The sequence below is a fragment of the Molossus molossus genome, unplaced genomic scaffold (genome assembly GCF_014108415.1).
Source record: "Molossus molossus isolate mMolMol1 unplaced genomic scaffold, mMolMol1.p scaffold_m16_p_3, whole genome shotgun sequence".
Taxonomy (NCBI): Eukaryota; Metazoa; Chordata; class Mammalia; order Chiroptera; family Molossidae; genus Molossus; species Molossus molossus.
The window spans coordinates 54,305,083-54,322,851 of record NW_023425366.1 but is presented as its reverse complement, the minus strand read 5'-3'; the positions used below and the strand labels follow the sequence as shown (position 1 = coordinate 54,322,851).

General features: G+C 39.1%; 2 protein-coding genes across 2 annotated transcripts in view; one reads left to right on the top strand and one right to left on the bottom strand.

Annotated features, from left to right (window-relative positions):
* Nucleotides 1-17,769, top strand: part of MTX3 (metaxin 3) — a 760,898-nt gene that overhangs the window by 176,729 nt on the left and 566,400 nt on the right. The gene's annotated exons all lie outside the window — the stretch shown is intronic.
* The window catches only part of CMYA5 (cardiomyopathy associated 5), a 95,249-nt gene that overhangs the window by 18,446 nt on the left and 59,034 nt on the right, over nucleotides 1-17,769 (bottom strand). Inside the window, exons 6-9 of the mRNA XM_036279078.1 lie at nucleotides 17,507-17,625; nucleotides 11,538-11,687; nucleotides 9,457-9,603; nucleotides 7,344-7,491 (exon numbers count right to left, since the gene is read on the bottom strand). Of these exons, the coding sequence (XP_036134971.1) occupies nucleotides 7,344-7,491; nucleotides 9,457-9,603; nucleotides 11,538-11,687; nucleotides 17,507-17,625 (564 nt within the window). The remainder of the gene's footprint in view (nucleotides 1-7,343; nucleotides 7,492-9,456; nucleotides 9,604-11,537; nucleotides 11,688-17,506; nucleotides 17,626-17,769) is intronic.

Here is a 17,769-nt window from a genome sequence, read left to right as displayed (position 1 = left end):
TCGAGTGCCAGTGCCCTGAGGAACGCTGCCCTCTGCATGCCATGTCCAACGCCTGGACCTAAGCATGTTATCTGTCGGAGGAGGGGGCAGCATGTGTACAAACAGCATGGAGGAACCCAGGGCTGTGACTCCTGGAGGAGGCCTAGGAGGGCGCTGTCGCTGTGGTACACAACGAATGGCCAAGTGTAAGTGTTTTTAAAACACAGTGGGCTCTTACTAGCATTCCTGTTGGCAGCACCGATATTCAGCCCGTCGGTCAATACCATTTAATGTGAACTGTGAACAGAGCCCACTACTGGGCCCTGTGGGGACCAGCTTCTAAAGGAAGGGTTCCTAAACCTGCCTGGGCACATAAAACCTAAATCGAAATCTCTTAAGAGAGGCCTGTGAATCTAAACTTGAGCAAGCATCCCAGTTGATTTTTATGATCATGTAGGTTTAAAGAACCTAATCATAAGAAGTGTGGGGTGAGAAGAAACAGGAGGGAGAAACAGGAAAAAGAAGAAAAATCCATGAAAACATAAAGCAACAGTAAATACAAAACAACTAATGAAATAGTTCTAGTTATTGGGAGCCATTTGTAAAACCTTAAAACTAACTAAATATGGGACTTCTTAAGATGAAAATTTTTTTATTAAATCAGGATTAGGAAGAAAATTTTTTATATATTGATTCTTATTTTTTAAAAACTTAGCAAATAAAAATATTTGGACAAGACGAGTTTTAATCTTCTAAATGAGGATATTATGAGACTCTTTGTTAACCAAACATCACTATTAGTTGATAATAGTGTGGAAACATAACATGCGGACTGAGCGCTGCCAACCATGGTACGCAAGCTTTCCTGTAATTAGATTTCTCACAGAATCAAAGTGAGCCAAGGACTCCAGCAGAAGAAGACTGGATTTTTGTTTTCTCTGTATTTACCCTCCAAAGCCTCAGTGGACCATTTATGTTTCAGACGGAGAATCCCAGGAGCCTAGTAACATTCATTCCTCTGGAACATCTAATCTGTCCTTTACCATTCCAGGGCCACATACGTGGACAATTACTTCAAGTCCCATAGAACAGAATGATGATTTAACATTATGTTTTTAGATACCATTTTAAAAAAATGGTTACATAGAGAATGTTTTCTCATCTTTTGTCTTTTTTAAAGACAACCACTATTATCTTGTTCAATAGCCCTTATATAAAGATCTGCATGAAAAATTCATCTGAGAACTGAATGTCAAGAAATATAATTGTCTCTCTTAGTGAAATGTTGTGCTTCCTTTTTAAAAAGAGATGTTATGTAATCTCTTTCTTTTTCCCTCTTATTCTCTCCGCCTCTCTCCTGTTTTTATCTTAGCTGCCAGGAAGTACGGATTTAAATTTTATGTTGCATTGAGGTACTGTTCTTAACCTGTACTTTTTGGTGCAGTCTCCTCACCTCTGTATTAGCAGCTCTTGTTCTTACAGGGTTGTTTTTAATGATTCTATTATGTCTGTGTATTTTACTCAAATACTTTTGGAAATTGACAGAACTTAAGTTAGAAGTGAAGGAACAGGCTGAGTTTCCATTGACTGGGGCTTTACCATATTACTAGGAGATATATAGAATTTTAATATGTATGTATGTATGTATGTATGTATGTATGTATTTATTTATTTATTTATTTATTTATTTATTTATTTATTTATTTTAGAGAGTGAGGAAGGGAGAGAGAGATAGAAACATCGATGTGAGTGAGAAACAGATCGGCTGCCTCCTGCATGCCCCCTACTGGGGATCGAGCCTGCAACCTGGGCCTGTGCCCTGACCAGGAATCGAACCAGGACCTCTCATTCCATGGGACGATGCTCAATCCACTGAACCACACTGGCTGGGCGAGGTATATAGGATTTTAAATGATAAAAGTTAAATCAGATTCATTTGGGAAGAAAGATTTAGAAAAAGCTGAGTGCCAAGGATGCTGGGGGTGGAGAGGGGATCATCTTCATATTACTCTGTCTCCCAAGGGATCCTTGCAGAGTGATGTTAAAACCTGGGTCAGGAAACCAATATCAGATAAATGAGCTGTTAGCTCATAATTGCTTAATGAATTTTGGTGCAATCATGTCAGTGACCCTCCTGTCACCCTGTGATGCAAGGATGGGGCAGGAATGACTGCCTCCTTTACCCACAGGTTGCAGAGGTCAAATCACTTGGGGTTGACCATTGGTCTGTCATTACTAATTCAGCTTAGTAAAATGTTATTTTAAAAAGAAAGAAATGCTGGGATTTTTCACCTTGTCCAGGCACTAAGTTCATTAGGAAACTCACCCTTATTTGTTCTTCTTATACAGATGGAGTGGCAGGTGTCCCCAGCAGGAACATCCAACAGTGACAGACAATTCTATTCCTGCTCTACCACGTGTGGCCCCCAAGGCTGGAAGCAGAGGAGTGTAAGCTCACAGGCCCAGCACCCAGAGCCCGACACCCCTTACCCCCAAGGGTCTCCCCACCCACAGACTCTGTCAGGTCTGGGGAGCAGGAAGTTCACTACCAACTACTTTTGTGGCACACTGAGTCTCACAGATTTGTCATTCAGTGCACAGCTTCTCTCTGTACAGCCCACACAGCTAATCCCTGTACTATATTTCTCTCAGTTTTCCCTCCTCCACCCACAGTTCTGCTGACTTCTCTCCACACAGGAGAGACAGAGCAGCTGAGGAAACAGCTGAGCAGTGGAAAATTTCTGAAAGTGTTTTGAGCCCACCCAACCTGAGGAGAGCATTCAAAGAAAAACAGGAAAGGCTGAGTAGGAGCTCCCTCTGCCCCCGCACACAAGCCAGGGATTGTCACTCCCGCCCACCCCCAATCCCAACAGGGGCTGACTGCTGGGATGAGCCGCTGGTGCCCACACAAAAATATGCAAATGTGTTTTCTGTGAGGATTATGGAATGGAGGCAATTGCTCGGTTATTTCAGACACTGCGTCATGGAACTTGGGGGCACAATGGGCTCATTCCATTTAAACACCCACCATAAGAGTTGAACCAGCACCTTTGGTCTTAAATTGGAACATCCTAGAGGCCCTCATACTGCGGGAACAAATACAGGTCTGAAGGTGGATGTGTGTGTGTGTGTGTGTGTGTGTGTGTGTGTTCGTATTACTCATCCTTTTCATTTCCTTTCTACTTCTCTTCCTACTCCAGACCAGAGTTTTTTAAGGCTGTCTGTCTTTTCAGGGACTGGGTGGGAGAAAGAGATGTGAAATCACTTAGTTCTTAGTTCTCTTTAGCTCTCTCTCTCTCTTCTTTGCTAGAGATTCCAGCCAGTTAGATGACTTGGATTTGGCAAGCACAAAAGATTGGCTAATCCCATCATTCATCCACTCATTCATTCATTAAATAGACATTTATTGAATAGCTACACAGACAAGGTCCCAGTCCTCACCCAGTCAAACTGAGTCACATCAAAGAGAAGTACCCTTTGATCCCCTTACTTCCCTGCAATGGATTCTGGATTAATTTTTGGATCTGGTTTAGCATAGGATTTTTGCACAGAACCTAGAACAGATGTAAAGGCTATGTAACCAATGGATAAGCAAGCTTATAAGTGTGCTTCACTATCAGTGACCCATGAAAAGGTTTCCAGCCTACAGATTAGACTAGTCTTGTCTCCTAGTTAAGTATCCAAGCACTAAAATTAACTCATTTGCCATTCTTCTTTACTTTGTTGGCACAGTTTTTTCCCCTTATTTTGAATAAGAGATTATCTTCAAAGTTGACCAAACTTTCCTTATCGGAGTCAGTATTATAATCCTAATTGATATGTACCCATTCAGGTAACACATATTTATTAAGTAGCTACAATATGCCAGACACTGTCCCAGGCGCTGAGGTTGCATAATGATCCCTTCATGTGGTCAAGGGAGTGGGATCAGACAACCCTTGGCTTGCTGTTCTTTCCAAGACACACAAAAAATTATGCACTGCTGGGCAGAAAACCAAAGTGAAGAATGTGGTTCTAATAGAAGGGAAAAGTAGGGATAATTTGCTTTTATTGACTAGGGGTGATTAAGTTTTGAGGTTCTTGTTTATCAGTTCTATTGTCTGACTAGCTGTCTACAGCTGACAGTTTAGAGATTGTGCAATATAGATTATAGTTAATGTTATATAGGTTTGAACCATCAGACAACTACACAGAATGCTTTAAAGTGATTGTAAGAACCAGCTGGCCCAAAGACCTAAGACACATGGCTGCTCCGAAAGAGCAGAATGTTTTTCCCCCCTGAACTCTTAAATTGAAGAACCAAAAGAAATACAAACGGGTTTTGCAGCCCTGGGCCTCTGAGATTAAGGATGAATTACTGCACAGTCTGTTGATGCCCACCTGAGGGATAAGTTATTGTGGCTTCTTTACTGATAAGGGATGACTCTGACATGGTGCATCAGCAATAAACTTAGCAAATGAGCAGGGTGGTGGCCAACCAAATTTTGCTTGCTTCAAAAAATTATCTAGCCCTGGCCGGTTGCTCAGCGGTTAGAGCGTCGGCCTGCGGTCCAGAAAAACCCGGGTTTGGTTCCCGCTAAGGGCACGTACCTCGGTTGCAGTTTGTCCCCGGCCCTGGTTGGGTCATGCGGGTGGCAACCACTGGATGTGTCCCTTTCACGTCGATGTTTCTCTTTCTCTTCCTCGCTCTCCCTCCCACTCTATCTGAACAAAAAATGGAAAAAATGTCCTTGGGTGAGGATAAAAAAAAAAAAATTATCTATTGTCAGACCAGCAGGGATCCAGACACCGGGAGTCATCCCTGGGCTGAGGACTGGACATACCATTCTAGCTCCTGGCACTGGCAGGTCTTTTAGCACCTAACTGGAAAACAGCTCCATCTCCAACACAGCTCCAAACTATCAACAAGGCTGCACTGGAATTTCCCTTCATTTCTAAACCTGCTGGACTATATTCATTCAATAATAAAGGGTGCTTGTATTGCTTCATAACTACTATAAAGTTCTGCTTATCCAGCCTCTCAGATGCTCTCCTTTAAAGAGAAAAATAAAAATGAACCCATTGGCAAAGTCTCAAATAGAATAAACTAATGACAAGCCTTATGTTTTAATAAGCTCAACTTTTGTCTCAATGAAATTGGTGGATGTCCATTGTTCCCCTACAAATGGAATTGTCATTTGTTTCTTTGGCTTTGGTAGAAGGATTTGTTTGGAATGCATTATTAGTGTTGATATTACACAGACTTGTGTTTTTGTGTTGAGGGCCCCAGAATGATCAGAGATAGGAAAATCATTAATCAAAAGGGTTGTGAATGGTACTGCATTCTCTCTTTACATCCATGTTTTCCATGTGACAAAAGAAACTAAGGATACACAATAGCTCCCAGTGGCCAGGCTGTTGAGGCATGCTAACTTAGTCTGCATAAGGACACAACTTTTTTTTTTAGTGGAATGAATAAGACAGGTCTAAATTTGAATCCTAACTACAAACTCTCACTCCATCATTTAATACCTTGTCCAAATTATATAACCTTCCTGAGTCTCATTTCCTAGAGATCATGTCCTTCCTCTTAGGATTGTTGAGAGAGTTAAATGAGATTTAGCACAGTTCCTGGCTTGTTGAAGGCCCTCAGTGGATGCCACCTTTGCTCCCACCTCCCTTCCCCTTCTCCTTGTAGCCACATTTAAGAGATGACATCACAGTTCCCTCAGTGACATGGTTACTTGGTCTCAGAGTTTCCAGATTTCTGCTGATTTAATAATCCAACTGTGTTGATGTTATTTATGCAAATGGCAGCTGGGGACTGATGCCATAACAAGGATGAGTCATCCCACAACACTCCTCGGAGAGCTCTGGGGGGAGACTGCCTGGGACTCAGGCACTCCTGACATAGCGTTCTCATAGCATCAGGAGTCTCCATAGAAAAGGTCCAGGACTCCCTTAAGCCACATTAAATAGTGGTTAGCACTTGGACTTCGAAATCTAACAAAGCAGGGTTTGAATCCCGATTGCTACGCACTAGCTGAGTAGCCTCTCGAAGCATCTGTTTTCTGTCAGAGTTATTCTGAAGATTAAATAAGGCAACTTATGAAAGCATCTAGGACATTGACTTGGCAAATAGTAAGTGCTCAATAAAAGTCAGTTATACTCTCTCACTCTGTCTCCCCCCCTCTCCCTCCTCCTTTTCTCCCACGCCCCTCTTCTCCCCCCCTCCACTCCTTCATCCTGGCCTGCTGTCACCTCTCAGCTATTTGCTGAGCATTGAGACTTGCCTTCCAGCTACTGCACTAACAGAGATGTACATTTTCTCTGTTCTCACTTCTCTGAAATGCCTACATCCCACCCGTACACACCCCACTCAACACCAATGCATCCTCTGATCATTATTTTGTGAAGCCTGTCTTCACACACTTGAAAAAACTATCATTATTGTTCAGTTGTATGAAACCTCACATCATTACCAAATAAATATTGCTGATTGATTATGAAAATAAGAGCTTAATAATACACTTTATTGAAAAGCTGTCTAGTTTCATACCATTATTTCTAAGTTCCATAACCTATCACAATAGTTTATCTCAGTAAATTTGGTTTCAAAAAGAGCTAAAAATGTCTCTATCAAAATATGAATATTAATAATAATGATCTGAATATTCATCCTGGAACATGAAGTTGTCTTATTGCCATGGTGTGGAGGTTAAGAAAACACAGCCTCAGTAAATGAATTAACATTTACCACATGCCCATTGGATGCACGGGCCTTTACTGATAAATTTTAGCTTCCTAATTTTGGTGAGAAAGATTTACATTTCTTTTTTCCTGCAAAAATCTGTAGATTCTTCCTGCTCTTGGAGCAGCAGGCATGTCTCTGTGATTATATATGTAATTAGCTTCTTTAATATTAGCAATATATTACAGAGACATTCCAATTTACATTTTACATCTATATATTACAAATACATATTTACATTGTACACAAGCTCACCATTAGTTTCCTGAGTCAAGTGGTACCTATTCTGATATAACTAAAATAATTATAATAACATGAGCATAAAATATGAATAAATCCTGTCTAATGATTCAAGTTAAATATACCTCAAAGAATGTTCACATACATTTTTCTTACAAGGGAGTTATTCTGCACAGTAGCATGTGTTTTATTACAAACTTAAAGTTCATTGATGAATAGTGATGGAGTTGCAAATCAAGTCAATTTAATTAGTTCAGCAGGATTTCAGGGAGTTTTTTGCCCTCTGTGAGCATAAGCTCAGAGGTCAGCTTTGGGCCCTGAGCTGGGTTCCTGGCAACCCAGGTTCTCTCTGTGCAGAGGTGGGGTCTCCCCTCCCTGTGGAGAAGATTCTTACCTGAGGCCCTCGCCCTCGGGAGAGTGCTGTCTGCAATACTCCAGAGTGTAGGTCTCAGTGGCCTCTGGGTTGGCAGGCCGCCATCGGATGGTGGCCGTGTTCCAACACACAGTACAGTCCTCAGCACAGATCACAGGGGTGGAGGGTGCTGTAGAGAGAGAACCAAGTCAACTGTGGGGCAATGAATTCCAGTTCTGCTTCTCCAGAACCTGGGAAAAATGCTTGGGTATGATTTTATTTTAAATTTTTTATTTAAAAATATATCTCTTATCCTTTGAGATGGCATGGAAGGACCTGGAAAGTATTATGCTAAGCAAAACAAGCCAACCAGAGCAAGACAAATATCACATGATCTCACTTATTTGTGGAATATAATGAACTGAACAAACCTGAACAAAATTAACCCAGAGACATGGAGGTGGGGTACAGGCTGACAAGCCTCAGAGGAGGGGAGGTTTGTGGGGGAAGAGATAAACCACAGAACTTACATGCATGTATGCATGACCAATGAACATGCACAATGGGGATGAGGTAAGGGGGCGGAGGGTATCAATGGGGTAAAAATGAGAAACATCTGTAACAAAAACAAATTAATAAATTAAAAAAATTAAAATATATATATATTCTTGGTTGAAAACCCCAAAGGTATAAAAATTTATATAGTGAAAAAATCTCCCTCCCACCCCTGCCTTCCAAATTGCTCAATTTTCACCCATTCCCAACCAGCTTCCAGTATTAGTTTCCTATAAATCTTACTCGAGTTTCTTTATACTTATACAAGCAAATCAAAATATTCTTGCCCTGGCCAGGTTGGCTCAGCAGTTAAAGCAGCAGCCTGCGGACCAGAGAGTCCCAGGTTTGGTTCCGGCTAAGGGCATGCACCTCGGTTGCAGTTTGTCCCCGGCCCAGGTTTGGGTCATGTGGGTGGCTACCACTCTATGTGTCTCTCTCATATTGATGTTTCTCTCTCTCTCTTCCCCCCTCTCTCCCTCTCACTCTATCTGAATCTGAAGATAAATGCAAAAATGTCCTCGGGTGAGGATTCATATATATATGAAGAACATATATATGTTCTTGTCCCCTTCTTTGTACACAAAAGTTAGCCATAATCTTCCCTGGCCGGTTTGGCTCAGCGGTTAGAGCATTGGCCTACAGTCCAGAGAGACTCGGGTTTGGTTCCCGCTAAGGGCATGTACCTCGGTTACAGTTTGTCCCCGGCTCTGGTTGGTCATGCAGGTGGCAGCCACTTGATGTGTCCCTTTCACATCGATGTTTCTCTCTCTCTCTCTCCCACTCTATCTGAACAAAAAATGGGGGGAAAAATGTCCTCGGGTGAGGATAAAAAAAGAAGTTAGCCATAATCTTGCCTTTAGTAGGTGCTCAATAAATATTTGCTTTAAAAGGCAAGAAGAAAATATAAAACAGTAGGAATAAGTCACATGTTCTCCTGAGGTAGTTACTATCATCTTAAAGGCAATTCAAACTTGGCTTATGCCTTCAGCCCCTGTGAAAAGATTCCTTCATGGGAATGCATTCTCAGCTAAACCATCATTGAAAAACCTTTTTAGGGCTCCTAGCACCCATATGATAAAGCTGAGCTACTTACCTTAGCAAATATGAACTCTATACACACTAACTAGTCTTTCTCACCTTATGTCTTTGTCTTGAGTCAAAGAAGTAATAGCAAACTTATTTTTGTATCATGCATACTCCATACTGTTTCTTATCTTGACGCCTCTGCTCATAGGATTTCTTCAAATAAATACATTCCTTTAACACTTTACTTCCTACAGATCCTTCGAAGGAGTTCATTCAGGCATTAGTTCTACAAAGACATTTCTGATTCTGCTTCTGCCCCAGGCTGACTCCTGTACCCCTCTGGAGTGTTCTCATAATAACCTATGTATAATTGGATCATGGCCTTTGTCACCAATTTTTTAGAATCATCTATTTTGTATCTCTGCTACTTTATTATGAGCTTCTTGAGAATAAGAACCCAGCTTTATTCATCATTGTATACCCAGCATGCAATAGGTGCTTAATAAATGCTTATTGGTTGATCTTAATAGTCTGTGAAGAATAGTCTCTTAACACCACCCTAACATCTCCTTACCTGTTCTAAAAATTGCCCTTTCGCTGGGAAGGCTACATCCGGTAAAGTTCACAGCCATTACCCACACTTGATAATATCGGTCAGGTTCCAAATCTTCAAAAATGCAGTAGCTTTCTTTCACTGTAACTCTGTATTCTTCTACCAAGTCTAGTATAAAACATAATCATAAACTCTAGGGTGTCTTCCAAAGTTAATTGAAAGTTATAGTTATAGAAAAAATTGGTCTATGACTATATTCAGAGGAAAACCCAAACTGATATGCTTACAGCTATCATTATGTGATAGCTATCACTTTAGAATACATAAGAAAGCAATAGCATTCTAAAAAAAATATTTAAAATAACATACTACTGCTTATGAACACTTATCAAAAATAATAGCATATTAGTAAGATCCTGAGCTTCATATGCTACAATTAAAGTAACATTTCAATAGCAAAAACTAAAATTGCAGAGTCTATGTTAGCTTAAATCTCAGTAATACATTCTCAAGGTAGTCCCTGAGAAGCAATGCCAGTATTTTAGGAGTATATGTAATAAAATAGGACAACTGCATGTTTTCTAAACTTGTAATGGTATAAAACATCTTTACAGATTAGCAAACCATTTTAGTATTGGTATGATTTTCAAAGTTTCAAATCCTGGTTCCTTCCTATGAATTCCAGAATGCTTTCAACTAGGAATTTCCACAATTTATGAAAATACTTAAATAACTTTGATAGGTCATAAACTATTGTAAGAAATAACTTTGTTCAATCAAGACATTTCCTAAAACTTATGCTATTTTGCTTTCAATATTTTAGTAGTAAATATTACTCAATACCATTCTTAACACCAATCCCTTTGAGCCGATCTAATTATTTTTACTGAAATTTTCTCTCCTTAAATGAACAAATTTTTAAAAATTAGCCTATGATAGTTCCAGTTATCTTCCTTATTACTCTTGAATGCCACATTTTCAAAACCCCTCCAGTTCAGAAACCCAGACTGTTTCCTTTTAAAGGAAATTTAGGAGCTTTTCAACTCAGCAAATTTCTTTAATTGCATCTCTCTTTCCCAATGAGTTATACTTTCTGGACAGAAAGTTTGATTTAAATAATGTTATAAGGACTTATACACTGAAAAACATTCCCCCCATAGCCTATAAAGTATGACTACAGTTTTCAAAAGAATCGTCCTCTCAGGCCAAGTCTGTCACCCCAGTACTTTTAACAATGTACGTAGCATACGTTCCTGAACACCTGTTTTCACACAGCATGGTATCACAGATTAATTAACTGGCATTAGCAGAATTCAAGGCATTGAATGGACGAGACACAGGACAAGCAAGTGTTTGGGAATGGCAGGGACAGAAGAAGAATGTAAAAAGAGTACTCCTGGCAACAATAGTTGCTCAGAGGAACCTTGGAGAGCCCTGGAGTTCCATGATATCACTGGACGTACAGGGAGATGAAGTGTGGTACAGTATCTACCACTTATCCAAGGGGAACATGTTCCAAGACCCCCAAGGAATTCCGGAAACTAGAGATAGGACCGAACCCTAATATACTATGTTTTTTCCTATACTTGCTTACCTATAATAAAGTGTAATTTATAAATTGGGCACAGTAAGAGATTAATAATAATTTATCATAAAATATAACAATTATGACCATATACTATAATAAAAGTTATATCAATGTAAATGTAGTCTTTCTCTCTCTCTGTCTCTAAACATCCTATTGCACTATACTCACCTTTTCACCCAAAAGAATCACTTTAGGCTTCCCTTTGGCATACCCAAATGGTCAGCATCACTACTCGTGTGCTTTCATCAGGTAAAATTAGAGCTACTTGAACACAAGTGCTGCAATACTAGCACAGTCAATCCGATATCCAAGGAGGCAGTATTTTGTTTTCTCTTATCCTGATTTCCAAATTTTGCTTATATGTTATTTTATTATACTGTTGTTGGTTTGTTGTCATTTTTATAAGTAGCTATGAACGCTCTATGGAAAGAGCCATAATATGTATATGTTTAAATACTTCACATTAAGATGCAGAAATGGACACATGCACCTGTATTTGTACTAGCAATCCTACCGTTTACTTCTTGGTCATCCTGTGGCTCCTCCATGCAGTAAACCTGGAATGAGTCGATGACATCTTCCTTGTTTATGCTCCAATAAACCGCAATTGTTGTGCTTGTGGCAGAATTTGGTTCCTGAGGTTCTAACCTAGGAGGCTGTGGAACTAGAATATAAGCAAGATTCATTATAACTAATGCTGTTTTTATTGGCTGTTTGGTTTTTTTTAAGTCACAAAAAATTCAAACAATACAGAAATACATGGAGTAAAACTGGGAGGTCTCCCTTTTTCCCAACAAATCTCTATCCACAACCCCAAGGATATTCCACTGCTATGGTTCGGTGTGTAGCCCTCCAAAATGTTTTCCATGTATTTGTATATGTGTACATATAACACATAGAGAAATAAATAAAAATGGCTCCCCAAACAGGATCACTTGAGAATATTCTTCTATAGTTCTATGTTTAGAGAAATTAACTTATACAGTTTAGAGGATACATCAAATGACTTGGTTTTTCTTTGAAGCAAAAACTTCAGTATGCTTTGCTAGATAACCAATGCTGTATTCTTCTACATCAATATAAAGCCTATATTCACAATAGACAGATGAAACCCTTTTCATCATTATAGCAATAGGTGCTATATCATCAAGGCTGAAAAAGACTTGCATAAATAAAATAACAAAATATGCTTTCCGAAACTACTATCCTATTTTCTGTTTCCAACATGATCATACTTACAAATTAAAAATAAATTTAAACAAAATGTAAAAATTACATAGGGGGTAAGGACCCTATTAACAGATTAAAACATAAAATTTAGATATCTAGTATAATTCTATTGTTCTGAATTTTAAAGACAACAATATTCTCAAGTGTCTTACTAGAGATTATTATTTTTTATTTTTTTATTTTTGGTTAATCCTCACCCAAGGATATTTTTCTATTGATTTTTAAATAGAGTAGAAGGGAGGGAGAGAGAGAAATAAACATTGATGTGAAAGAGACAGATCAACTGGTTGCCTCCCATATGACCCTGATTGGGACCAGGGATCGAACCTGCAACCCAGGAATGTGCTCTCAACTGGGAATTGAACCTGAGACCCTTCAGTCCAAGAGCCAACACTCTAACTGCTGAGCCAAACCAGCCAAGGCTGAGATTTTAAAGTTTATAATTTTGCATGATGAATATTAACGGTACAAACAACATTTTAAATCAAGGTACTATACAATTCTCCTCCAAAATGTTTGAGATACAAAAGCATTGGACATACTTTGCAAATTAAAGTAAAAAGTTATTTTCTTAGTTGAAAATATGTCATGCTTTTAAATTTATTTTTGTGGTTATTTTTTTCTAGTCAACAATTTCCTAAGAGCTAAGCTTACTAAAATAATGTGAGTCAAATTTTATGAGATTACTTTATTAAAAGTCAACATTAAATGAAAAAAAAAAACAAGGTTAGTTCAACAAGGAGTTAAAAATGAGGAAAAATAAATGGGTCTACAGAATGGAACAAAAAGGGACAAATAGAAAAGATTCAATAAAGAGTTACTTGCTGAAGAAATACACAGGCATGAAAAATAAGAGGCGGGATAAGAGAGTGGTCAAGTTCATGGGCTCTGGAGCAGAGAGGCAGGTCTAAGGTAAAATGCCAGATCCCCATCTTATTAGCTGTGCTATTTTAGCCTCAGTTTCCCTATATTTTGATTGGGAAAACGACAATACCATTTCCTCCCAGGGTTGTTGTAAGAAGCAACATAATGTATATTAAGTGCTTAGTAAAGTGCTAGACCCATGACCAGCACTAACATTCAGAAGGCAAATGGCTTTGGCAGACGCATTGAAAATGGAGGGGAGAAGGCAGGTAGCCCTTAAGATGGGGGTGAACGAGGCCTCCCCAACCTGGTAAATCAGATAGGGACTTCAGAGGTAAGGCATGCTGAGCAAACTGCATGAGAAGAGGGAAGCCTGCCTGCCTGTCAGAGACCTCCCCAAGAACTGATAAGAGTTCGGAGGTCCTTATGCTATCTTTGATTTCACTGTTTGTCTTCCCAGCAGGAAACCAGTGTCATATTCTAAAGCGTCCATCCAGATAAATGTAGTGCAGTAAATGTTCATGTTGCTCAGGTTTACTGAAGAGCCAAGCAGAATGCTTCAACTATTGTCAGTCAACTCTGAAACAGCGTTGGAGAACTCCTGAGGCACGAACAATGACAATGCTCTGGTTTTCTTTATGAATTATACATTGAGCAGTATCTGCTTTTAAAAATGGCAATACCTCATAGCTTAACCAACTTAAAAACTAATAATTGACACCCCCCCCCCATCACCAAATTTTAAGGAAGAAGCAGTTGCAGGGAATTAAAACATATAGGCTAGAAATAATTTTGTACTTAATGTGCTCCTCCCCAAAATATTAAAGTTAGAACATCTCTTTTCTAAGACAGAAAATACTCTTACTTTTCAAAGTATTCTAAAATTATAAAGGAGATAAGACTATTTCATAGATGTAATCTAATAACAATGATTGGATTTATAATTCCTGTAATAGAGGAACATCAGAGATGGAGATTTTATACGTTAGCAACTCTGTTTACACTTCTATAGTAATGAACTTGAATAGGAGTAAAGACAAAATGAGATTTCAGGGCTTCTTTGCCAGAGGCTAAGGAATTGGGCAGAAGAATCACCCCCATGGATTCCTTCTGCCTGATTAACTGTCCCATAAAGAGCTGTCACACTAAGGGAGCTAAGCATTAGGTCATCTTGGACTTCAGGACCTGTGGCCAGATCCAGACTCCCACTCAAGCTAGCTTTCAAAAAAGTCCCCTGGGCGAGGCTGTGCCACTAGACCCTATGGGACTCCTACTACAAAAGGCCACCCTAGGAAGCCTAGGAGTCATAGCAACTCTGCCTAATACATAAAAACAAACACAGGAAGGCAGCCAAAAAGAGGAGACAAAGAAACTTGTCCCAAATGAAAGAACAGAACAAAGCTCTAAGAAAAGAACTAAATGAAATGGGGATAAGCAGTTGAATAGATGTAGAGTTCAAAACACCAGTTATAAGGATGCTCAATAAACTCAGTGAGGGCCTCAAGAGCATAAAAGAGGACCAGTCAGAAATGAAGGATGCACAGTCAGAAATGAAGGAGGCACTAACAGAAATAAATAATAATTTATAGGGAATCAATAGTAGAGTAGGTAAAGCCAAGAAGCAAACCAGCAGTTTGGAATATAAGGAAGCAAAAAACACCCAATCAGAACAGAAAAAAAGAATCTAAAAAAATGAGGATAGTGTAAGGAGCCTCTGGGACAACTTCAAGCATGCAAATATTCACATCATAGGGGTGCCTGAAGGAGAAGAGAGAGAGAGCAAGAAATTGAAAACCTATTTGAAAAAATAATGACAGAAAATTTCCCTAACTTGGTGAAGGAAACAGACATACAAGTCCAGGAAGTACAGAGAGTCCCAGACAAGATGAACCCAAAAAGGACCACACCAAGACACAGCATCATGAAAATGCCAAAGGTTAAAGACAAAGAGAGAATCTTAAAAGCAGCAAGAGAAAAGCAGTTTATTACCTACAAAAGAGCTCCCATAAGACTGTCAGCCGACTTCTCAAAAGAAACTTTGCAGCCAGAAAGGAGTGGTAAGAGATATTCAACATGAAAAAAAGCAATGACCTACAACCAAGATTACTCTATCCTGCAAAGCTATCATTTAGAATCGATGGACAAATCAAGAGTTTCCCATACAAGAAAAAGCTAAAGGAGTTCATCAGTATTATATGAAATGTTGATGGGTCTTCTTGAAGAAAAAGATAAAAAATATGAACAGTAAAATGAAAATAAATGCATATCTATCAACAATTGAATCTACAAATAAAATTAGCAAGCAGAACAGAAACCTGACTCATAGATAGAGAACTTTTTGTTGCCTGCCAGTTGGGGGGGAGGGGCTGGGAGGATGAGTGAAGAAGATGAAGGAATTAAGAAGTACAAATTGGCCCTGGCCAGTTTGGCTTAGTGGTTAGAGTGTCGGTCTGTGGTCCAGAGAGACTCAGGTTCGGTTCCCTCGGTTGCAGTTTGTCCCCGGCCCTGGTTGGGTCATACGGGTGGCAACCACTGGATGTGTCCCTTTCATGTCGATGTTTTTTTCTCTCTCTCTCTCCCTCACACTCTATCTGAACAAAAAATGGAAAAATGTCCTCAGGTGAGGATAAAAAAAAAAACAAAGAACAAGAAGAAGTACAAATTGGCCCTGGCAGGTTTGGCTCAGCAGTTGGAGAGTTGGCTTGTAGACCAGAGAGTCCTGGGTTCGGTTCCTGCTAGGGGCACGTACCAAAAAAATTAAAAAATAAAAAGAAGTACAAATTGGTTGTTAGACTGATGAACCTCAAAGGGAAGGGAGGAGGGAAAATGGGATGAGATAAACCAAAGAACTTCTATGCATATATGCATAACCAATGGACACAGACAATAGTGTGGGGAAGGCAGGAGGGCGGCAGGATTGGGGAGGAGGGGAGTCAGTGGGGGAAAATGGGGGGACACATCTGTAATACATTCAATAATAAAGATAAGTTTTGATTAATTAATTAATTAATTAATTTTAAAAGTCCCCAGGACAGCAGCAGTCTCCACAGTAGCCAAAAGGTGGAAGGAACCCACGTGTACATTGATGGATGAATGGATAAGCAAAATGCAGTATAGACCTATAATAAAATATTATTCAGCCTTAAAAAGGAAGGAAATACTGACACATGTTACAACATGGATAAACCTTGAAGACATTATGGTAAGTGAAATAAAGCTAGTAAAAAACTGATCTCTTAGAGATCAGTTTCCCCAAAACAGCTGGGAATTACTGGGACTGCCACAGGCACAATTTCGAAATGACAATTTACCTCTGTGACCTCTAAAATATATAGAATGTTCTCTCATTGCTCACCAGGTATTCAAAAAATATCTGAAATGAACAACAGCATATAACAAATCCCTTAAAAGCAAAGGATCGACTCTGTTCATCAGAATTTCTTCGTTTGCCATCACTGCTCTGTTTAAATGCCTCTTAAAGACATTATAAGAAAGTACCCTTTTGTTCTGAGACATTTCTACAGAAAATCCATTAGGATAAATGACTGCATTTTTCATTTTATATAGAGTTGGTAGGGTTTTAGGTCTTTTTAAAGACACAGAGCCTTTTATCAATTATTAAACTAACACTCATCTTATAGGAGTGAAAGTTACTTGTCAATTAAAAAACTGCAGCTGTCTTTAAGGTGGTTTTGAAAGAATGTAGCATCTTTTAAGGACAGCATCTGAGTACATATTACAGTGAGTAAAACTCAGTAACTTGACTAAAACACGGCAGCTTTAAGAAATTTAAATAAGTTTCATTGTTCTGTTTGTTAAAATAGCACATTAAAAAATATTTTGAAGAGCCGGCAAGATGCTTCTGACAGCCGAGTGGGAGGCTCCTGGCTACAGAGCATGATGCTGAGCTGTTAGTGCTTCTAAGCTAATCTGTTTAGTTAAAAAAAAAAGATAAAAGAAAGAAAGAAAGAAAAGAAAAAGAACTCAATTGAAGAGGGGAAAACCACTCATAAGGAAAACACTTTTCAATACATATGAAAATAATTGATTTATTTCTCCTCCTCTAGCTGGCTGCTGATGTGGAGCAAATAATCTGTAGAAGAGAGGGAAAGAAATCCTATTTGACAAAGGGAAATAAGAGGAGACCTTTTGGTTCCACTGCTGTATCCTCCCATCTCCTCAATATCCCAGCGCAGTCGTAAGGCTCCAAATGGAAATGCAGTTTATAGCTGAAATGGCATGCTAGTCTCCTGCTTTATTTCAGAACCTGGCCTCAAACGATCACAAAGAAGATTTTCTGCTCTCCAGTTATATTCCCTTACATTCAAACACAAACAAGGAAAACCTCACTCAATTTCATCAAGCCATTTAATATATTACAATTCCTACCAGCCACTTGTTTTAACATCTGGTCGCTTCTCGCCGAGCTGTCATCATAATGTTCGAAAAGTGAAAATGCAGCAGGGATTTTCTCTAAAGAAGCAGTACTCTCCATTGCAGAAAGCAACCTATTTGGGGAAAATATTTCTATGTAAGTCAAGAAATTAATAGCATACAGAATGAAAGCTAAAACAGTTGCTGAAAATGAAGTTGATGATGGTGGTAGTTTTTGTGAGGCATTGAATCCTAAAAGGATTTAAACTGTTTCAAAG